Raw genomic sequence first — 25,138 nt, 5'->3', positions numbered from 1 at the left:
AAAGTATTTCTCACACAGGTAATTTTACCTTTCCATCCAACTTCAATGACATTGTTAAACAAAATCGTAAAACTACATTTTGAAGAACCCAAAAGAAAAAGAGAGTAACTAAAAGAAATAAAAACATGACACTTAAAATTAAGTAGTCCTGATGAGGATGACCAATTAACATGTCATTATGATTCTTTTCCTCAGCAGTGCATGCAGCTGGTTGAATAATATACATCAACCTGAAACCTGCTAAAAGGAAATTCTGGAACAGCGTAAGTATTTGGTATCCTGAAGATATAATGTGCATGATTTTGGTATTTATTTTTTAGGTTTTGTGGGGTTTTTTTTATTTTACTTTATTTTTTTAAATAAAAGGATTTCTTCTCCATTAAGCAACATAGTGGTACTGATTAGGGTTGTCTTTGTCTCTCTCCATATAGTCTCTGTCAATGAGAGATTCAATCCTCTTTTTCAAGTCTCCAGGCTATAAGAAAAGATGAGATTAGTGTAACAGTTAGTAATATAAATGCAAGTATATTTCATTTTAAAAACCAGGACTGCTAGCAGCTCCGTAACTAGTATGTAGTATACATAGTGGTATATAGTAAATATCTAAATATAATTTCCGACTGATACTCAGGCTTATTTCTGTTTAGACAGTAATTTTTTAATACCTTGATCTTTGGATTTGATTAAGACATATTTCATATTCCAGTTCTGGTGTCCCCAACATAAGGATGACATGGAACTGTTGGAGTAAGTCAGCCTGGAGAAGAGAAGGCTGTGTGGAGACCTAATAGCAGCCTTCCAATATCTGAAGAGGGCCTACAAGGACGCCAGAGAAGGACTCTTCATCAGGGACTGTAGCAATAGGACAAGGGGTAGCGGGTTTAAACTTAAATAGGGGAGATTTAGGTCAGATACAGGGAAGAAGTTGCTTACTGTGAGGGTGGTGAGGCACTGGCACAGGGTGTCCAGAGAAGCTGTGGCTGCCCCATCCCTGTTCAAGGCCAGGTTGAATGGAACTTTGAGCAACCTGGTCTAGTGGAAGGTGTCCCTGCCTGTGGCAGGGGGGTTGGAACTAGATAATCTTAAGGTCTTTTCCAACCCAAACCATTCTATGATTCTTACTCTTATGGTCAAGCTGAACGGAAAAATATAATACATATTCTTAGATAATCCTTGGATGGTTTGAAAATCAAAATCAGTTACCTTTACAGGAAATTTCAGTTGATTATACAACTCAGAAACAAGGAGATTATGACCAAGAGTCTTTCTCATCTTCATTATTCGTACAATTGCAGCATCAATCTGGTATTGCCTGTCTTGAAATACTCTTTCAGTTGTGCTGACCTGTTCCTCAACCTAAAGAACAATGCAACGCCACAAATCAGATCGCCTTTTATTGCTATTTTTAACTGATTATGTTTCTATAGTTAACCTTTACAATGAAATGAAACTCCTGTATCCTTATTCATTTTTGAGACAGACTCCTGCACTACTGCATGCTAAGACTGTGATTCTGAAGTGTACTGCTAAAGCAACCAAAGATAATATTAAGGATAATGTAAAGAAAATAATAACATGCATCTTATTTTAATTCTATTTGATAAATTAAACTAAATCTTAAAAATGCACTTCAGATTTTTGACAGAACACATGATTTGTCAGTCCAAATACAGCAGTCTTTTCGTATCAAACTGAGCAGCTCCAATTTGACTTTTAGAGATTTTAATAACCAAGGCTAAAGGAAAGAAGTCGGTGTTCATTAAAACATGTCACCTTGTGCCAGGAATTGGGATTCGAGTACAACAAAAACATCTACTGCAAAATGAGGGACAACCCTGACTTCGATAACTCCCATACCCACTAAATAAAGAAGTGAGATGATGACATTTGCTTTATGAGTTCAATATAGTACCAACACTTCAGCCATACCACAGAAACTTCAAAGATGGACTGAAATACCTACAGTATTTTATCAGTTTTATATATAGACATTTAAATTCACAATCATAGGAAGGAACCTATAAGGGTTTCTTTCCAATTTCAGTGAGATTTAAAATCTTTAGTGCCTCTGCAAGTCATCATGACCACCAAAAAATTAAACGCCTGTTGCCTTTCTGCATATGCAAAAACTAGGAAAGGAACTGCAGAGATTCTGTCGCTCCAAGTGGGGTATGTAGGTAAACAAACAGAACGAATGCAAAAATTAAATACATACTGTTTCTTTCATTTGGATTTGGTTGATCTTTATTCTAAACAATTTGTGCTTGAAATCACCATTAAAGATGAATTTATCTCCATCTTCTACATCCTTGCCCTTTGGATTTTTAATCAATACTCGTGCTTTTCCACAAGCTAAAGACTGCAAGGTTCTTCTTAATTCACTGTCCTCTGTGAAGAAGTTCAGAGTTAAGAGAAAGAAGAACAAAGCATTAACATGAAGAGTTGTATCTGATTAATCTAGAAATACATTTGAAAAGTCACTGGTTTTATCTTAATACCTTCTTCCAGCTAAGTTCAAATTAGGTAACAACTCACAGCCATCAAGTTTGGTCTCACGTCTTTGACAGGCAAGTGCTAAGAGCGTGCATGAATTGTATCCATCAGGAAGACAGGCTTGTGCTCACCTCAGTGAGCTTTCCAACCAAATGGAGTTTCAGAAAAGATTTCACATTAACATGAGCCTGGTTCTATTTCATCTTGTTTGGTAGTAACAGGACTTTAGAAGAAAAAAATCCATTGATGACGAGAAACTCAAGCCACCCATTTTATGATTTCATGATTATTTTTAACACGCTCTAGAAAACATATAGTAAAATAATAATTTAAAAACCACAAACAAAAGTCTAAATTGATAGGAAGATGTTTTTCAAGAAGGCAGAGCTCACAGCTATTATAATCACAAACTTCCCCCATGACAGGAAATAGTAGAAACAAGTGAGCGAGGAAAATTTTACCTACTACAATTTAAAGCTAAAAGCATTTGGACAAATAGATAAAATGAAGTCTAAAATATTGTAATAATTATGTTGCAAAGTCATGTATCAAGATTTTGCATTCAAACACCCCCTGCAGTCTCTAGAATACTTTTATTCGTAACATAAAATTATCACCAAATGTGTTGGATCTCTTGAACAGTTTTAGCCTAAAAATTGAAAGAAAGGTTTTGCAACCTAGTGCTGAAGTGCAGTGTAGCTGACTAGAAGATTAACACTATCATTACTTCTAAAATACTTCTAACTTTCACAGAGTGACCTTTTTTTTAAAGTTCCAGCTGTTCTATGATTACTAAAAAAACCCCTTTGAATTACTTCAACTAAACAGGCATTTATGATCTTTCACACTTTCTGGGGGTTTCACCTTCAGCAAATGCAGATCACCGGGTTGTGGTTTTGTCCAAACAAAAGAAAATACACTTCCGGAGCTTTGCTTCTGCTTGGCACCCTAAGTCACAGGTTGCAGATTCCTTCCCTTTGGCATACTATAATCACTGAAGTAAAAACTACAGCTCCTAGTAATGCTAGGAGAAAGGCAGGTGAAAACACAGAGTATATTCAGACAATGCATCTCATTGGACAATGCAAGAAGCACAGTTACCAAAGAGCAGGTGACCATTCTTTCTCCGAGTGTCAGTTTATGCATTTTCTAACTGTATTAATGTACCAGCAACAATCTCATCTCTTTAAAAGGACTCGCAACAATTTATTGTAACAGTGACTGGAAAACACAAGTTCCAACTGTGGTCAGATGAAGACATTATTCATGATGCTTATACAGTGAGAGATCCACAAGAACACATTAAATAAGCAGAATATAACTTAACATCACCTTCATGGTGTTCTCAAAAATCAATGTACATGCAGGAAATTGGGAGCTGATTCAATCTGGGTTGATTTGACATTTGAGAATTAAGACCTGCCATTAGTCTCATGCAGCTATGTTGGTTTCAGTTGGGAACAACCACATCATACTTTACAGGGATCAGACCAAAATGTCTGCCCACCCAACATGGGTTCTTTGATTTGGCTAGTAAGATAGAGAAGCCAAAAGTTGCCTGAATTCTTGTGCTGTGAGAACTGGTGAATTCACTATTCACTGCCTCTAAGCCATCCGTAATTCAACAGACTTGTATTTCCTTCTTTTCACCTCTCTCCATATTATCATGCCCCAAGTTTAAGAGATGAACTCTCCACCCTCTGCATGGGAACTGTTCTATACCTGCTGTATTTCTTCTTGTCCTTTTTTCTCCTTATCTAATTCTACTATACACCTGTAGATACAGGCTAACCTGAAATTCATGAAGTATTCAAACACAAACACACACACAACACAATGGTGCTTTCTGCTTTGTTCTCAATAACTTCCCCAGAAGTTACCAAGATGCTGTTCTGATTGCTGATGAACTCTCAGTCAGTCTTTTCAGGGGACACAGTGACAGCACAGCTTCACTCCCCAGCAGTCACACCTAACAAAGCCAATCTCTGATGTGATTAAGGTTATTACCCCCACCCAGCTCCTGCCTCAGATATATTCATCAACACTGAATACCATTTGATCTCCTAATTGTTCTACAGTGCGAGATCCCTTTGTAACTTTTACACATTTCAGATTTGACCTTCCTAAGGAATCAGCATCAAATTCTGTCACATGAGTATTCATCTTCTTCAGGTCATCAGTGGCCATAATGATTAATACCTGGGGAACCCAAATAAGAGCTGCCTTTCACTATCCACTATTTCAGAGCTTGTGAGGAGTTCTTAAAAAAACTTTCAAAAAGCCAAGTGCACAGATATGATTTTGGATATGCTTGCTGACTCTCTCAATGAATTTGAAAATAAAATCATATACCACATAAATTATGCTGGCTCTTCTCTAATATACATTTATCTATGGGCCTGCCAATTCTATCCCTCCCAGTACAGCCCGGCTACTCTGCAATAATCTGAAGAATTACCCCATGAATGTAAATAAATAAATAAATAAATTTAGCATTGCTCTTGTCAAGCTTGCACCAAGGGTCACTTGAATAATCTAGACAGATTCCTGTAAAGCTCAGGGGTGAATACTGTTCGTTTGGTGGTGGTCTAATTTACTGTCCGATTTACTCGTCTGTTCTAAACCCTTTACTGAGACTTCAAATTGCAGTATTTTATTCTGCCCTATGGTGTTTACACAGCCCTCTGAACTCTTCTGTGGTAAACACCAATATGCAAAGTGGGTAATCCCTCATAATAGGGCCTCAACATAAACACAAGTTAATAAACTAAAAATTGCGCAAGACTTCCACCACCTCCAAGAAGAAGCTGGAACATGTGAACGCCAAAGTAAAGGAAGTGGTTAGGGCCAGTTCTTCAGAGTAGGGAAGTTCAGTTATCTCTTTCAGTGTTTAGTTTAGAACTGAAGGACACCCACCCTGGGTCAGAAGGTCCGTCTAGCCCAGCACCCTGTCTCCAGCAGTGGCCATGAGCAGCTGAGCATAGAGAAAAGCTAATACAGCTTCATGCTTCCCTGTTCTTCCTCCTCTCCTCATCCTACTGCTCGCTAACTCTCCAATCGCTTACGGCTCAAAGACTTCCTGGGTTCAGAGGTGATTTCTATGCATTGAGAAACCTTCAGTGCTTTGCTCTTCCCTGAACCTGTCCTCTTGAACTTTTGGTCTATTTAGTTTAGTCCTAGCACATACAACTGTTCCTTCTAAAGAAGCTGTCCCATGTCTTCCATCTTTAGTCCCACTCTCTGAACAATTCTCAGATCCACTATGTTATTTCTAGATGGAGGAGGGAGAAGTCTGACAAACCCTACAGACTTTCTAAAACCTTACAATGTGCCAGCAATTTCTTTTTGACAACCTTTGAATTTAGATGGAGTCAACTCTTCTTGTACATGTTCCCCCTGTTTCAAAGGCTTTCCTATTTCCCAAGAAATCTAGACCCTGTTCCATACATTGTTGTTTAATGCATGTGTTGCAGTTCTGCCTGCCTGTCTAGCCCTACACATGGTGTTTAAAACATTTAGAAACAGTTTCTATGGCAACCCTAATGCCCAAGTTTTGCCCTCTAGGATTTCTACCATGTGCTGTTATTTGTACCCATGAGCCAGGACCTCTGGTTCATGCTGGGTGGTCTCTCAGACTCTGGCTGTCAACACCTCTGCCCTTAGTTGTCAATTCACCAAGAAGCCACACCATAAATTCAGCTACTTTTTCTAATAACTGAATCACTGTTCTTTTCCAATTAGCCAGGATACCAGATTTTGGCAGGGTACCACTGAGCAAAAGGATCATCCTAGTAGCAGAAGGCAGGAAGAGTGCAGTGTGGGATCTATTTCTGACACCATTTCTGGCCATAAGAATTTCCTCTCCTTTAGAAGTAGGGGGACTGCTAAGTGGGAATGGGACCTCTCTAAAGCAGCTCCAAATGCCTTGTGTCGTAGAGCTTGGAAAGACGAGAGATTTTATGTCATCCATCCTGACCCTATGGGAATCCTGTGGATCTTGAACTGTCCTCACTACTGGCATTCCTACACTATTTCCCCATAGGGGAGAGAAACACAGACATGGTGCAATGACATAATTTAGGTAGCTCCCAACTATCAATTCCAGCCAGCTGCCTTAAAGACAGCCTATTGAAATCCTTTCTATTGTGCCATAATGGAATGGATTTCCATGCAGCAGATTTTATCTCTTGTTGTCAGGCAGCCAGAATGCAAGCTCCAAGGTACAGCAAGACAAGATGGGAAAGCAGGATCTGGATCATGCTTGCGTGAACTTATGTTTGTTCTGTAACCATTGTACTCTGACCTAATGAGCCTCTCTGGACTATCCAGATGCTTATCGTTCACACTGGCATGAGTTCTCTTCAGCTCCCTTAGCATTAATGGTGTGGATGACTAAGCAACTTCAGCACTGAGGCTGAGAAACTGGAGCACACAGGCTGTACTGCCTTCTGCAATGCATCATTCTGAAACACAGGGATTCTTGATATCCCCATTCTCCAGTATTTTAGTAAATATATTTATAGTATTTTAGTACTTGCATGGGTTCAAATACTCTTTCAGCTGTTGCTCTATTGAGTTGATTTTAAGATTCAATATACGAAGGGCTGCTGGGTATGACCTGCTGGTTGCTGCAGAAGTTCCAGAGAGTAAAGAGATGATAGCATTACCATTTTTAATGCCAATGGCTGTAACTATTTCAAGAAAGTGTAAAAATAAAATAAATTAAAAAACCACAAACCAACCATCCAAGAGCATAAGAACACAGAAGGCAGATACTGCAGATGGTTAAAAGAAAACTACACTTTTCCTCAGTTTTCTTTGTTCTTTCTGCTTTCAGGTTTCAAGCAGCTACAAACGATATACCCTACAGGACACTGCTCTCCTTAACAAATCAGACCTCTTGTAAATGGGGCACTCCAGCAACAGTAATGGAAAAGAGGTGGGCAAGTTCTTAGAACTGTTCAACTGAAAATGCTCTCTTGAATCACCCCAAAATGTCAGCATTCTGCAACCGATCATTTTCAAAACACAGTATTTGAAACTGTAATAGAACTAAACCAAGCTGTAGAGTCAACAGTCTTTATCATCACTTGACTTTTAAGAATTGCAGTGATATATTTTGTAAATCTAATAGGTTGTTAGTAGCACATATGCTACACAGCTCTTACTATTAATTTTGTGAAGCTATCTACATTAGGAAGTAGCAGCAGTGTGTTTTCCTCATCTCTTTTGGGGTCTACATACTATTGATCCAGTTTGTTCTAATGATCGTGGCAAATTTCTTAAAATTAGGCCTTTACATACCAAATCATAATTGGCAACCACTTGATGAATAAATTTAAGAATCAAAAGTACTCTTCCTACCTACACCAGTGGCCATTTTAACTTCTTCGAAACCGAATTCATCTCCTTCATTAAACATAAGCAACACTAATGTCTGAAAGAGCGATACTTGAAATTCTTTCTTTCCCGAAAAAAGAAATATCAAATAATTAGAGGTAATATTCAGAGCATTTTCTATTGTATCCTGCAAATCTGACAAGTTACAGAAGCTATACATTCTTTTTTCTAATTTTAGAAGAAGAGATGTGCACTTTAGAATGCCCAGCACACAGAAGAACCTGCCTGAATGCAGTACTGAGGAAACAGGATATTTTTAAAACTTTGGGTTCTTTTGCTCCTCTAACATTAGCAATACAGCACACAGCAGAAGCTCATTAGAATGGCCTTGTATTTACTTCACATAATTTTCTTCATTTTAATTACAATACATAAAATTCTGGCTTTGCTGCCATCAATAATGAATCTCTTCATACTTCAACTAGGTTTCATTTTATGGAGATGAGCAAACTAATACAAAAGAAATCTTGGTGTTGGATCAAATACGAAAGAAAAAAATAGGTTTTTTTTTACTATGATACAGAATGATTGCATTGTTAGTAGCACAATATTTGTACAAACAGGCAAAGGAAATAGGTCAAACTCTTCAGGCAGCTGTAAACACCTCTGTCAATCAACAGCTACAAACCTATCCATCCTACTGTTGCATAACACCTAAACCTCTGAGCTTCACAGTCACAATGAGTTAGCTGAAGAATTTAAGGGGTTTTTTGTCTTTGCTGTGGCTCAATTAAGCTGCATTATCAGTAAGGCAAGATACTCTGTGAGACAAAACAAAACCACAGTAAGAAACAATGTTGTTATTTAAGACTTCAATAATTCAACAAGCATTTAAATTTTAACCACAGTCATTACATGACTAATACCCTTCAGTCTCTTTTTGTATAAGTGAAGCATACTGAAAGTGCCACCAGTATTTCTATGATCAAAACAATTCCATATTTCCATTTTCTTCACTATGAGAGTAGTGAGGCCCTGGCACAGATTACCCAGAGAAGCTGTGGCTGCCCCATCGCTGGCAGTGTTTGAGGCCAGGCTGGACAGGGCTTGGAGCAACGGGGTCTAGTGGAAGGTGTCCCTGCCCGTGGCAGGGGCTTGGAACTAGATGATCTTTAAGATCCCTTCCACCCAAAACCATTCTATGTTCCTATGAGATTAAAAATAAAAAGATTCTGCATTCTTTTTCTTTCATGAATATCCTGGTTTATTACAACTTACTTTGTTCAAATGAGCAACAATTCGTATCAAATGAATACTAGTATCATATTGTTGTCTCCTGTTAGCTAGGTAGTATTTCAGTTTAATTATAAAAAGCCTACTTTTTATACAAAAGTACCAATATTGAATTGTGACTGTCCCTCCACAAAAATATTACTACCTTTATAAAAAATACATTACATGACTAGATTTCCAATAACTGACTTAAATTTTATCCCAACAGGCTAAGCATTAAACAAGCAAACTTACTTCCTTAAATTCTGCCTTTAGGACAGCATGCCCCAAAGTGGTCTGCCACTGAAGCTTTCGACCACTGTGTTTTCCCAAGTAGAAGGTTTTAAAGACCTCTTGAAGCTTTATCATCTGTAAAGCAAACGGAGATAAACATTTATTAGGATTATACCAGTGCAGTGATGCTGGATGATTTCACACGTGTAATCTCTTTATGCTCCTCAACAGTGTTTCACTATGAGTGATTTTCTGTGAAAAACTAAATCCAAAGTGCAAAATTTTGCTCTCAAGTACACTGGTCCTTATTTATATTTATTTCTCCTTTTTTTTTTTTTTGGGTGGGTGTTTTATTGTTTTGGTTTTTTTAAATTTATTTGCTTGTTGAAAAGTAAAATAACCCCCTGTAAAGGGTTTTAAACCTCAAAAATAAATACAAGCTTTGTCCTGGACTTGAAATCTGACCAAGAGTGTCAAGGAACAAAAAGCATACCTCTCACACCTATACACTGACTAGTGCCATCTGTGCCCAAGTTCTTCCTCCAGTTTGTCCTATACAGATTCAAGTCTGATTCCAGAACTTTATACCCTCTTACTTCCAAGTAAGGGGGTTTTTTTACCCCTCCATTTTCATGGTGTGTTGCTCAGGTTGGATCCTTCCAAAGTAGTCTGCTACAGAGGAAAAGATGCCACAGGAGCAACAACACAAAAGCTTCCACATCAAGCAACATATTGCAGGAAACAGGACTCCAAATCCATATTATAACTTAAATCACTACTGACAGAAGCTTTGCAAAATCTCTCGACTTGGAAGCAATTGTTTTTCAGGCAAATGCTATTTAAATGCAGGGTCTTGTGTGACATATTGCAGAGAACAGAGGAAGGATCTTACAGAAAAAAATAATGTGCAGTAACGTAACTATTGGTTAGATCAAAGTGCCTAACCAGTGTAGTTAAAAGATTGACTAAATTACTGCCCAGTTTTAAATTTCTAAGTGCTTGACTGCAATGTTAAGTAGGACACCAATCTTATTTTAACACTACCTTTACATTATTATTATTATTATCAAAAAGATAAAACTCCCAACACATTAAGTGAAACAATAATCTGAAAAAATTGATTTTATCCACTACATTATATTTTTTGCAATTTTGGCATCTGTAAAATGAGATAAAGCCCTTAAATAACTAGCAGAAATACATTAAATGAATGTCATTAGTTTACTCCATGATAGTGATTATGATTCTGCTCTGTAAAGTGCATTTAGAAGAATTTAAATACTAACCTCTGAATTTAAGTGGACTTCCATAGGTGTGTAAGTTGGCCAATATCCCATAGTTAATATATTTACTGTCAGGTCTATGTTTCCTGGGTCACTTTGGTTCTGCATATACTAAAATACAAGAGACAAAAATCATTCAAGTATACTGTCTGCATGCTAAATTAGAAAGTATATGTACTTAAATTAGAAATTTAAAATGAGTATAACAATGAAAAGTTTCTACATGCCACATCCTTGGACAGACATGCTCTACCAGGAGCTTGAATGGCAGTTTATTACCCTCATCCTGAATTTCAAAACACAGCAAGTGGTTGGAAGTAAAAAGAAGTATCCTAGACCACTGTCTTTACAGAGTATTAAGGTTGAAGGAACTCTAACCACATGCAAATAAAGCAATAAAAAAGCTTTTGATCAGAAGCCAGGGGAAGAACTGTAAGGTCAAAAGGATTCCACACCTGTTAGACAGAACATTTTCATATAATTTGAGCATAGCATCAGTCAAGCCCGGCCGAAAAGTCTGGGACAGAAGAGTCACTAGAGTATTTTATTACAGGAGCAGGTGTCCTGGGACAGATCTCTATCCCAGTATCCTGTCTTCAATAAGGCCCCAAACAGGTACTCAGGGAGAAGTACAACAACAGGATGAGTATATGCAGTTATTTCCTCCAAGCATTCCTTTGGTCACCAACAGATTGGAAACTTCGAGGCTGAGACATACATGGTTTCTGTGCACATAGCAACCTCCAGGGAGTTTCTCTGGTGTGGATCGTTCACAAAGAAATCACCAGAGCAGCAACAGTTTACAGAATGAAGGGGCATGGACTTTAAAGAATGTCAGACAACTGAACTACTGTGGTATTCAGACTGTGATTTACTTAAAATGGAGTCAAACAGAACTGCAGAAGGTGGTTTTCTCTGAATAAATATACAATAAATAAATTCTCTTCTATAAATAGAACTGTAAGTAGGACTCTCTTACTATGACCAGGACCCGCTCAAAAGCTGTTCTGTTTAATTTTAGCTTAATCCAAGGTGTAACACCATTAAGTGCTTCCCCATCACTACTGAAAATTCAGCACACAAACAGAAACTAATGTACCTGCTTAAACTGAACCATGACATCTTTTGACAGTTCCATGTCCTTGAACATGCCCTCCAGTTTGCTGGTAAAAGCAGCACCACATTCTGTCACACGAATTAAAGCAAAGATCCCACAGTTACAAAGCAGCACAGAACAAGCAATGAAAGTTTAACCTGAGACAGCTGAGCCAGATTTGCCAGGTTACAGAGTACCCACAAATAGGTACATGTTGTAAGGATTTTGCTCCTCTATAGATAAATTAAGTGAACCAGTTACATATCTAATAGATCAGCCCAAGAGTTCTTGCTGAGCACAATGAAAGCTGTGATATGCTCAGCTATTACTTAAAATCTGGTTTGTCACTTCTTAAATCATAAGAAAATAAGGATTCCAATTTACATGCCAAAGAGTAATAAGTATTTAACTCATATGAAGGTGCCTACCATGTTTAAGCTTTGACAACATGGACTTCTCAGCATCTACTGATGCACTTTTCCCAACCAGCAGTCTTTTGGCCAAGTCTTTCTTATAAAATGCCTCAAACACATCTTTCCCTGTATGGAAATTGAGAAAAATAAATGAAATACAACTGAAATCTGACAATCTATTTGCATCCTTGCACTTCAGGTTTATGACACAAGCCTTTCTCATGACATGTTGATCAGCAGAACAATATTCACTACACAACAGTGAAAAAAAAATAAAAAAAAAAATAAAAGGGTTCCTATGTACTAAAATGTTTCAAAAGCCTTAGTGAAGAAACATTGGCAGAAGTCTTCTCAACTGGTTTGTGATAGCCTTTTGGCCTTTTGAAATAAAGAAGTTATACAGACATGCACAAGTTTTCACACCTTAAACCAGAGCGTCTGTCAACCTTTTCCATTGATAGTGCAAAGATATCACACAACCATAGAACTGCAGACTGTAGTATGGTTTGGGTTGGAAGGGACCTTGAAGGTCATCTAATTCCAAACCCCCTGCCATGGGCAGGGACACCTTCCACTAGAGCCTTATTTTCTCCAGGCTGAACATCTCCAGCTCTCTCAGCCTGTCTCCTCAGGAGAAATGCTCCAGCCCTTGAAGCATCTTTAGGCCTCCTCTGGACTTGCTCCAACAGGTCCACGTCCCTGTTGTGTTGGGGGCCCCATAGCTGGACCAGAGCAAGATCATGTGTTGTCCCTCCAACAGATATTGGGGTGGTTGAAGTACCCCATGAAGACCAGGACTTCTGAATGCGATGGTGCTCCTATCTCTTACATTCAGAGGAATGCAGTTCTGCTAGCAGCAAGGAAAACAGTTTTAATCGCATCAACAGTGAACACTATTTCTTACCATGAATGAATCTAAATATGATCATGATTTTGTCAAGGATTCTTTCCAGCTCTTCATCTGTTGCTTCTTTATTACCAGCTCTTAACTTGGAATCCACATATTTTGCTACAAATAAATAAAAGAGTTTAACAGCTTTAAAAAAAAAAAAATCTAAAATAACCAACTTAAGCATCTCCCACTTGAAATATTACTATATGTTAAATGTTAAAACATAGGCTAAGTGTTAAATTTTCTATTTCTCCTTTTCCCATCCCTCTGTGCAATAAGCCCTACTCTATACTGCCATAATGGAAAAATATCACAAAAAGGAACTGTCCAAGAAAAAAAAAAATGAATACAGTATAACCGGTAAAATTAACGCATCAGAAATTCCCACATTTTATGTTATAGTCAGAGCAAGCACATTACTTGTTGAAAGACAATGTTTTGGAAGTGTACAATGCATATGAATGTATTTTATGAGAAACAGAAACAAACAACACGAAGACAACTATATTTTTTTGTAGACCTTCAGCATGTCTCTCATGCTCCTTGATAGGAGCATACCGAAATTTTATCAGAAGCAATGCTTTCATGTTAGTAGCTTCAAAACACCAGAAGTAAGGTTTAGCCAGGAGTTTAGCTAACTATTTAAGCCACATTAGTATCTTTATACTTCTGCATTAGAAGGAAACCTTTGCAGGAGCTGAAACACCACAGTGCACAAATGACAGAGGCCTGTATCATGGCTTCAACCTGTACCCCTAGGTTGTGCAATTAGTCCTACATAAAGCTGGTTTTAGGAGGAAGCCACAAAATAAGCTGAATAAAGGCAAAAGAATGTACAGAGGAAAAACAACCAACAAAGGAGCAGGATCCTCTCCTGGTGTAAAATGCTACAGCTCCAGTTTTGCTGCAGACAACACAGAGCAGCTTTAGATCAGGGATAAACCCAGTAATAGTATTTTTAAGATGTTTTTATTATTTATCCCCTTAATGAACACTAGTTGTCCCTTCAAGGTAATTTTTTTCTTTTTTCTATTTAAACTCCTTGTTTTAAAATTGTTCTCCCAACCTCAGCCTTCAAGGCAGATAGAAGGGCTGTACTTAGTCCTGTCCTATACCATCCAATAAACTACTACTACCACAGTTAAAACCAGTTCCCTTGGGTTTTTTATTGCCACAGCTACTTTTCCCCCTAACCATTTACTTCGCTTGTAGCAACAGCATTACACTCTCTCAGCAGTGGTTAGCACCAGGCACAGTGCAGGAAGCAGAGCGCAGGGACAGCAGAAGTTGGCATGCTCCGTCAGGACACCACGCACACACCTAAGAGCACACCCAAGCTTCTCAAACCCACAGCGCTCCCAGGTTAACTTTTGCCTTATATCCCAAAAACGAGTCTCCTAAAGCAGAATGCGCATTGCATCGCTATGGCACCAGCACACTCAGCAGCATTATCTTATCATGCTTTCTATAGGTTTTTTGAAATATTTTACAGAAAAACATTTATGTACCTATCAATTCTGCAGGCTTATTTGGTCTCTTGTTGATAAATGTTTCAAAGGACTCCTTCATCAAGTTTATAAATTTTTCATTTTTCTGAAAGCACACTTCTATGATATGGTCCACTTTATCCTTAAAATCTAGTAGCTCTTGCACCATATCCTTGTCTTTTTCAGGATTAACCACTATTGTTGTCCCAAAGTTCTGTAAAACAAACACTTTTGATAATAAAATACTTTAGAGTGCTACCTATCTCCCCCAACAGACACATTTACCCTTATAAAATTTATCATTAGAAAGAACATTATTTTTTTTAACAGAGCTACTCATGTGACTTCAAGTTTTCAAAAAATGAGATGCACTGAAATTTAAAATAAAAACCCAGACACACATTAATGGATTTCAAACATTAGTGTTTGATTTAAAGATTATATACATTTAAGACAAAAGCTAAAACAAAATAAATAAATAAAATACACAGACACGACTGTATGATGTGCAACTTTACAGTTAGGTACAGAACTACGTGAACCATGTAAAAAACTACATGGAAGCTGCCTCAGAAACATGAAGTGTAATGGAAAACATTGTGCTATTTTTCTTAAATCCACTAGAGAGCTCTACAGATGGAACAGGTGGCAAAAATTCAACCGCCGCTCATCACTCCAAGGTTTCTCTTTCAGCATGGGCTTAAAAGCAAAAAAACCGAAACCCTGATGTGCAATAAAACAGAACTTTTCCATTTGCAAGAAGCAGCCACAAACTTGTCTTCCTTTTCTTGTTCTTACATTTATTATCTTGGAGATACAATACTATTTGTCTAGTGAACCAAAATATCCTGTAAGGGAGGATTTTAACCTACTGGACAATTTACAATTGCTTAGCAACACTGATCAGTGCCCTAGACAGAAACATCTGTCTAGGTGAGCAAGAGGAACATCTGCACAGTACAACAAAACAGTATTTCACTGGTATATTTTCATCAACTGATGTTAGCCACAACAACAAAGACAAATGGGGAAACCCTTCCCAAACCTCAAAAAGTCCTCTTCAATGTCAAATTATCCACTGTGATCTTTCACTGAGATCTTTCTCAAGTATCATTCAGAGTGAAGCCAAACACAAAGCTGCCCAGGGTCCTTAGATTCAATATGTGTACCACTGAATCACAGAATGGTTTGGGTCTGACGATCATCAATCATATCTGACATGTAGCACAATGTCCCCTTCATTAACACAGCATTTTGACATCTCACAGTCTCTGTCAGTTACGTTCATAAATAGCAAGGCATTTCCCCTATTCTGCAAACAGCAGAAGGCTAACTGATACCTCTGAAATCATAAAAAGGTGACTACAGTAAGCACAGACCTTCACCCCAGTGACTTGTCACGTGCTCTGTGCTTTTTCTTATACTGGCTCAGAAGATAGAAGTTCTTGAAGCCTTTAATGCATCCTGGCATACAGAATGTTTGAAAGAAGATTTACTGACACTATAGAAAATGGTTTCTAGCTTTGTGAGTCTGTAAAAAAACTTCTTAAAAACAAAGCTATAATATGTCCGATTCTGCAAGACAAGGAATTATAAACCCATTTAAGAGCTTGCTGCTGTGAAAGGAGATGTTCTGATTCTCCTTCCCTTATTTTCCTACGTGTCCTGAACTCGTGCTTCTTTCCCTGGGCCAGCACATGGAATTTTCTATGAGCCTCTTCTAGCTCACTAAACCTGCCATAAAACTGACCTCACCCAAGTACTGTTAAAACAGGTCACAGAAGAGTCTATGGAGTGGCAGGCAGCACAAGGGTTAAGTCAGGAGCATGATCTGGGAGCAATGAAGAAGAAAGATGTTTCTTCTCAGCCACAACAAGCTATTCAATTGGCCCAGCTGCCTATGGATCCATGGACTGAATGTGGGGACACTGGACAACATCCTGCGAGGCAAACTCCACCTCTGGGTTCACAGAGGAGTGACTATGTCCTACTCCCATCGGCTGCACCCTGGTGAGCCAAGCTGAACTCCTGACATGGGTGTGCAGAAAGGCACCTCTGAAATGAACTGATCTTGTGCACTTAGTCCTGAAGGTTGATGAACACAAAGTAGATGCAGGGGAGAACCATCACATCAGGAGTTACCAACTCCAGAGAGAGAGAAGCATCTTCTGTGAAGCTTTTATTCCTTCACCTTGCAAGAGCACAAGAGTGCAAGTTCTCTGGGATAGCATACTATATGCACATTATGCCTAGCAAAACAAATGTGAAGCATCTAAATATAACTTTGGTGATGGATCATTTTCAAGAGGAGTATTCTGCTCCAAATAGCTTAAACATTCATCAGCATTACCGTAGTTTGGTTACATTAGCACTGCTAACCTGCAGTAGAATAGCTACATTCTGATGTTCCACTGGTTTAGCAGACACATAAATAGTCGAGTGTATTTGTAGCAAAACACAACACACAGTACAGTCCAGCATACTCTATACACATGTGCACCTGGCTCTATTCAAAAGCAAAGCAAACCAGAATAACTTCAAACCTATGAGGAAAGCAATTTCCAAGTAGAAATTTCAAACCAAAACTTAGGTGTTGCTGTTTCTCATCATGTGACTGTTACTGGGGAGGAAGCATTAGCATTGCTCCCCATATTTGCTTAAAACAGAATTTTAATGCATAAACCTACATATTATTCTTGGTTTTGATAGAAGAGACATGATAACAGCATAAATTTTGGCATGGGTAAGAGATCTTTGAAATACCTTGATGTATTCACTCCAATGTTGCAAAAGGATCTGCTGCCCACCTTTTACCCGGCTGAACAGCTGGTATGTCTGGGTCAAATCTGATATTCTGTTTTCATCAAGCAGGTTATCAAGTCCTAAATAAAAATAATTAAGAGCAAATTTGAATACAGTTGCATAAATACAGTTAGAATTTATCTGTAGAATCTGTGAAATACATCAAAAGACAAGACCCTCCAGTGTGCTTAAAATATATGAACTTTTTAAGACTAAATTAATGAAAGCAAGTGATACGTTCAGAGTTAACATGTCCCCTTGTTTAAACTGTTTGAAATGATTTATGGTACAGTACTATAAAACTATTTCAACAGCAGTACTCTCCCAACACGGAAAATTGTTGACTGTAAGCCTTTTGCAGAATGTTTATGAACAGCGCTTGATTTGAAGGGAACGGTCTTACCAAGAACTTCTAAAGAAAGTCAGAAAACAATAAGCTAAGTAAACTGCGCCAAATTTGAAGACAAACACTTTGCAAGATTTTTTCTGTGGAGTGTGGTCAACCATGTTTTTAGATTGAGAATGTGATATGAATTGTCTACACTCACACGAGATTACAAATTCCTTCCAAACAACTTTTGACTTTAATGATAGCACTCTTCATAAGACTCAGCTTTGCACTAAAAAAAAAAATGAAGAAGAGAAACTCAAGGCAAAATGTAAAGTATGCAACAACTGCGTACACATTGTTACATTTGAGAATATGATGACTGTAGTTCTGATGTAATCAGAGATACCTTGCCTGGTGTTTGTGACAGAGGCTTTAGTAGTATGGGAGGGTTGCATCAAAGATTTATCGCATTTTTTTAAATCCAGAAAGCTTGATTTTACACAGGTTGACAATTCACATCATCAATGCTGCTGACACCATACTACTTCACAAAACATACTTCATTAATTACAATTTTTAAATGGTACTAGAGTGCAAAGGATTTTCAGTCACTACTGAATTATCCCATTTTCTGCTACATTCTTAATCTTAAAAATACTTTCACTGTCTATTTTAACTTTCTTACATGTTCAGAAAGCAATGAATGTTCAAGAATGATGCCAGGCAAACTTTTGCCTGGTATTTTGGTGTTTTCTAAACTTCTGAGATATCAGAAGAATGGATATACTTTAAATGTAAGACAACAGATTAGGAAGTCTTGAATACATGGTATTCTTTTGGTATCGAGGAGGGAATTGAGAAATGCCCATTCCATCACATCCAAGCATGACCTCCTGTTCATTTAAAGACATCAATACACTAACTGCTTTATTATAACCTAGATGATAAAGTTTAACCTTCCTTTTTCCTCTAGCATATGAGGTGCATGACTGAAAAAAATACTTTATCACACATTTGACAAATGAAAAAGATGTCCAGGAAAGTCCTCAGACACAAGGCTTCACGCAACTTCCACCACAGCTTTGGTGGAAAGATGGAAAAACTTATTATACTCACAATGAAAAAGCCACTAATATCTATTCAATGGCAGTTGTAGTAATACAAGAAAACAATGTTTCTTATACATACCCTGCATTTGTAAGCTTTTTCCCCACCTGTATCAAACTGACTACATCACATGCCTTCTCCTAATGAACAAAACCTACAAAGGGCAGTATCATCTTCTACTTGCACAGAATAGTAGGATCTTATAATCAAAATACTATGTGCCCTGGATCAAATAAATGCGGAAAGTTATGCAAGTCCTGTTAGCTTGCTGCTTTTTTTTTTTCCCCAAGTGCAGACATAGAATGCAAAAGCTAATCCAATAATACTACTGTCCTAAAATGTAGTAACTAGAAAAATTGTACACATCTCTCCATATTTACATGGATGGTACATATACATTATAAACTGAGAAAAAGTTTAGGTTAAACAAGACCTCTTACTTTTGGTTAAGCCAACTGATAGAACGAATGCCACAGGAGAAGTTACTTAAAAACCATACTTGAATTAAAGAGCAAAATTGACATATATCAACAAAAAATTAGTTATTCTTACCTTCTTTTTATGATAATCTTAAGAATAGCAAAGATGGAGTGACCATGCTTATTTATATAAATGTATTTACAACAATGAATGACTTATTCCCAGAGTAGTTCAGAGAAAACTGTGAGCATAGGTCTATCTTTAAAGGGGACAAAGAAAGAAGTGAAAGGCGTATGCATAACAACCTGAAAGTATTGACAAACATGCATGTGATGGAGCTCAAAGGTACCAGATTACTAGGGACATCTCTTTTGCAGCAGTAAAGGAAGCAAAGATGTAAGGACAATTTGCTAGAAGATCTAAAACCTAAAATACAGCTACTGCAAGGAAAGAAATGGATCATTTACAGTATTAAAAGATCAGGGAATACTGACCTAACCCAGAAATTCAGTGAAAAGGGAGAGATTAAAAGTTAAGAGGAACAAAGATACGCTACTTTGAAGACAGTAATGCATGAATAAGGACTTCCTAAGAAGACTGCAGCTTTTATCTGAAATTGCCAGGTAAAATTTAGACAAAGGCATATGAAAGTTCATTGCCTCAGAATGTTGTCAGTTCCAGTAACTCATGATTCTTGAACAATACAATCACAAGAATATGTGAAGCTATTGCACTTGAGCTGTGTGATTATCACATAAAAGAAGCTACAATAGTAACTGCAGCACTCATTTAGAAGTTTATATAATTCTATGAAATAAGCAGTTCCAAAGATTTAATACCAAAGCCCATTGCTGCAAGTCAGAGATTTAGGGGGTTTAGCAACTTTACAAATATGGAATTATTTTAGATACTTGCTTCCATGTATACAATTTACTTGTGACAGTGGGTTTAACAGTCATAGGGTTGGCTTTCTGTATCTGTGGAAGTTTTTCCTGTGGCTAATACAACTCCTTAAATAACAGCTGTGGAGTTTATAGTTATTTCAGAGCATGAGAATCTGTTGCTTATTGGAGATGACATTAATTAAAAAAAAAAAAAATACCTTTTTGCAAAATAGCTGTTAAGTGTTCTCCTAGTAGCTGTTTCTCCACACAAGCAATCAGTGGTTTCCTAAATAAGGCAAGAAAAGTACATCAGAAGTATTAGAGTAAAAGGGAGTTGCCTCCTGTCACAGACTAATTGTGAATAACTTACTTACATTAGAGTACCAAAAAAAAAATAAAAAATCAACAACTCTCTACTTAAAACACAGGCTACAAATTAAGACAAAAATGTCACATCTGATGTAAGTCAAGAAAGAAAACAATAAACCATGTATGTAATTAATAAAGAAATTCAGGTTTGAATACTAAAAAGCAAGTTCTTGCACAGTAGAAGAGAGAAGCTTAAATACCAAAACTCAATACAAAAAATATTTCTGGAAAAAAGTCAAATTGACTTTTTCTGGAAACAAAGCAGCAAACAAACAAACCAAATAACAAAACAAAACAAAAACCTCCAGGGGTTTGAATTCCAAACCAACACAATAGATGCTGGCAATGTTCAAAACTCAAACTTTTCATCTAATTATGTTACGCAGCTACATAAGCATAAATCGAGCTAGAACCACAAGACTCACATTTGCAAAACATTTTAAATTTGTCCTTAAATATTCCCCACTTTTTACTATTAATGAAATATTTGTTTGATACATTCACTTTAGAGAGGACTGAAAAGTAACAGCAAGTTTTCATTTACATCTTTTTTAGCCTAAATGAGGAAAGAAATGTCTGTAGTGCAAAGGGTTAATTCATTTCAGTGTTTAAACTTCTGCTGCTGCTTGCAATATGACAACAAAAGACCAATCATTTCCTTCCAAGTTTTATAGAACTGGTGTTCAGACACTTAATTTAGATTTTCTAGAAGAAAGGTGCTAGACTGTGATTGATGGCAGCCTTTTACGCAGCAGCATCCACTTTATGTCCCTACCTTTGCTAAAATACCACCTTTCCTAAAACAGCCTGTCAATGACAAGCCTGACCTTCCATACAGTACAATTTTAGTTGCTTCATCTCAAAAAGTTTAAATTAGAATTTGGAAAGGTTCAGAGAAGGGAACAGGTTACAAAGTATGCAGCAGCAGCTGCAAGAGAAACAACTGCATGTGTAGGACTCTTCTTTCTGGGAAAGAGGTGACTTAGCAGGGATGCAGTGCATTGACAGGCAGGAAAAAGGTGGAAAGGAACTGACCGATCACCTTCCCTTCCAGTAGAAGAACTGTGGTCATTAGTGATGGCACTGGGAGCCAGATTCAAACAAAAGGAGGCAATTTATCACGTGGTGGTTACCAGACCAGTGGAACACTTCGCCGAAGGCTGGCACAGATGGAAAAGCTTACATGAATCCCAATGAGACAATGCAAGTGTTTGAAAGAGATCCAAGCAGACAAACCACATCAGGTTCAGAAAACAACCTGAGCTGAAAACAGACAGATACTAGGAGACTATCAGGGTGTCACATACACTTACTGTATTCTTTCCATTTCAGTGGTTGTAAGCAAACATGAAATACCAGTTAGACAGACTCTTGGTCTTAACACATATGGCCATTTTTATGGTCACTTCCACATTCCCTGAGATTTCCATCTAGTGCTATCTACAGCTGCTGACTTGTCTCTAAAAGCAGGAGGAGTCAAGGTTGTATAAAATACCATCCTTTGCCCCAGAAGACCTATTCTGCCTATGGGGGAAATAAGGACAATTTGTCTGCTTAAGACTAAGAGGCAGAGTGTTATTTCCTAACAAGCAGACAGAATATTCATCTTGATTGCTAGCTAATGAATGAGCTTGAAGATACCTTCTGTACAGCCTCAAAGTCATCTACCTCAATCATCTACCGACCAACCAGGAGACACGATTATTCTGATCAGCTGTCCAGAAAGGCATGTAATGATGTGCTGAATACATCAGTCTGCGGGCTGCAGCACCATGCCCTCCATGCGTGGCGCAAATCTGAAGTATTTTGAATGGTGCTTCCCATGATGGTTTTGTCCTGGAAGTATCACTTCCACCTCAAGATCAAGCCCAGTAACTAAATTTAACATCCTTTCTGCTCTTCTCATGCACACCCAGAGAGACAGTATGACCTGAGGACAACTCAAAGGCACTAATTTTAAGAACTGCTGTTTCTTAATGCAAAGAGAGAGTATTAATGCAAAGTCTTCTAAAAGTAAGGTTTTAAGCCTTTAACTAATGACAAGATTCAAAGCAAGGACTTTATGTGTATCTAGACTGAAAAATATATCAACCTATTTTTTAACTTAAACAGTAAATAGATATATATATATACACACTGTAACTTTATATGTAGAAATAGTTCCTTATATTTTAATGTGAGTGAATTTGCCAGAAAATGTTAGGAAAACGATTCAAGTTCAGGTATCTACCATGACACACAGAGTATGTATGCGTGAGTATATGCAGAAAATACATCTAATGAAACTAGTAAGTTAAAAAGATAATCTTTATTCAGTTATCCTTCTGAGACCCAATGAAATACCAGTCATCCAGAAAACTAAAAACTAAAAGAATATGTTATGTTCTTTATTAATTATCATGTTCTTTATTTAAAAAAAAGAAAGAAAGAAAAGCTTACTGCAGGACAATTTACATATGAATATATAATGTGTCAGTGATTCTGCAGTACCTTCCGAATGCACATTCTTACCCCAGCAAAACACACAATAGTACTCAACGCCTGAGTGAAACAAAAGGTACCTTGCACAATACATTGGCAGCAGGGGCACCAAAACTCACCTACTGTTAAGTTCATATTCCGGACTGCTCGTGAGTGATGTTCATGTTCTCTATCCTACACCATAATTTAACCTTTTCTTTTCCCTTTTTTTTTTCCTAACATGTCTTTCTTTCCCTCAAGGGATTTGTGGTTAATGTTTTTATCACCGAATGACATGAATGACTAAAATCAGCTGCTATTTAGATAATGTAAATTTGAGGTTTTATATAATGTTTGGTTAACTTCAGTATACACTGATAAATCTTTCTGGACAAATTTCTTCCTCTTACTCAAAGTATATTTTGATTTTGAAGAAATGAGTTTTGATTAAAATAAAGTCTTTAAAAGCCCGAGTTGTATCACAAGTGTCGTCAACAAGATAATATTTGTAAGATAATGGAGAAATAATCTCTGTCTCTCTGTGACCAGGGATAATCACACTGTTTTATGAAGGATGCTTGACTTACACTAAGAATGACAAAATCTGTACTCACTGTGTGCTGTGGTCTAAATACGTTATTACTCTGTCTCCTTCTTCTTCCAAACGCTTATTAACATGGTGAAGATATTCTGGGACCTAGAGAGGCAAGAGAACGTCAAGTTCAGCTACAAAGATATGACAGACAGATAATCTTGCTCCATGACAATTATTTTAAACTGCAAATTTATAGAGAATACTAACTGGAAAAGACTATTCCAGAATGTTGTTACATAGTACCTGATCTATATTTTTATTAATCAATGTTAGTTCATATTAAAAGCATTATAATTGTACCTGACAGAAAGAAAGAGAAAACCAGAAATCTGAGGATTTTTCAGAGGAAGTTATTTTTTTCCCAAAACCCTTCTGAGCTAAACTAACCCTTAAATTATCATGGAGCAGATTTTCAGTTGCTGTGAGCCATATAATTCCACTATTTCAATGGTAGTTTCTCCAGCAGAGTATCTGTGTCCCTATGAAGAGTTAACACATTTAGCACGTATCACAACAGAGGTATGAAACTCACGTTTCAAATTATCAAAACAATTATGCATATGTGCATATATGTACCTCTATGCACACACAAACATGCATGCACATATGCATATACATATATGTAAGCACATGTACTTAAATTTACTTACTGTAAGTTAAGGCCTTACTCTTTTTGTGGTTTTCCACAGCTTTCCACTAGGCATACAAAAGCAGTAAGACTTTTGATCTCAAAACCTATGTCAAAGCATTTCACCTCAAGTCCCAGTGGAATGCCAGGGAATGAGGTGATGGAGCAGGATTAGACACAAGGGTTCACCTCAGTGCAATGTAAAAAGGCATTTTCAAAATTATTGTAGTTACTCAGTGTTAAAGATGAATTAATAAAGGTAGCCTTCTGTATTTCAGACCACCAAGAAACACATACAGAGATAACCACATCTGCAGACTGCCTACTGCAGAGCACAATTTTATCTCAAGAGGACAGAAACCAAAAATGCATTAAGTATATTCAATGAATATGGAAAAGAAACAAAACAGAAAGATAAATGCAACAAAATAGTAACAAAGTGAACAGTTTACTTAGGTAATAACCACATAGTCAAATGATGCCAGTAGATCTTTCACAGTAGTTGGGGAAAACTAATATTGATGGCATACTTTTAAGCTTTATGTGGAAATTACTTTTGTGTAGTGTGACTTTGGCTACACAAGAACATCACTGTGTTTCTCCACCCTTAGTTAAACATTTCAAGCACCAAGGCAATCTGGAGTCTGCTCTTCCCTTTGATACAATACTGCACATCAAAACACACGAACATGTATCAGTAAACTTCATTAATACATCATGACACTACCAGAAGTTCTCATGTAATTCCACAGCAGATAAAACTAACATAACAGCAGTATTCTACAGCATGCACCTACCTCTCTTTCCTGCATTAATCTTTGGCCTTCTGCAGCATATAAACAATTTGTCTCTTCCAGGAACCTCTGTTCAAATGATTCCTTATAAACCTGTTAAGAAATTAAATTAGTTACTTACATTAAGCTGCCAATAAGGATAGCATATTTGGGCTGTCAGGCATAGAGGGCAAGTAAATTGTCAAGAACGTGCACAGTTATGAGAAGTCTCAGAGTGTCCTGGGTTCAGCTACAGCAG

At 37.3% G+C, this 25,138-nt stretch overlaps 1 protein-coding gene across 1 annotated transcript; it reads right to left on the bottom strand.

The window, feature by feature from the left end:
- Positions 1–379: 379 nt before the first annotated feature.
- On the bottom strand, positions 380–24,993 carry LOC104399532 (cullin-4A; the record flags this gene model as incomplete). Its single annotated transcript, XM_010023131.1, has 15 exons — positions 380–475; positions 1,204–1,356; positions 2,216–2,388; positions 7,858–7,957; positions 8,554–8,555; positions 9,357–9,474; positions 10,626–10,733; positions 11,722–11,807; positions 12,147–12,257; positions 13,036–13,140; positions 14,532–14,724; positions 17,274–17,392; positions 20,273–20,340; positions 23,498–23,580; positions 24,904–24,993. Coding segments are annotated over 15 exons (1,605 nt in total), but the record flags the coding sequence as incomplete, so codon positions are not given.
- Positions 24,994–25,138: the final 145 nt, after the last annotated feature.

Source organism: Nestor notabilis, unplaced genomic scaffold, assembly GCF_000696875.1.
Source record: "Nestor notabilis isolate BGI_N333 unplaced genomic scaffold, ASM69687v1 scaffold7641, whole genome shotgun sequence".
Lineage (NCBI taxonomy): Eukaryota > Metazoa > Chordata > Aves > Psittaciformes > Psittacidae > Nestor > Nestor notabilis.
This window is presented reverse-complemented; position numbering and strand designations above follow the sequence as displayed.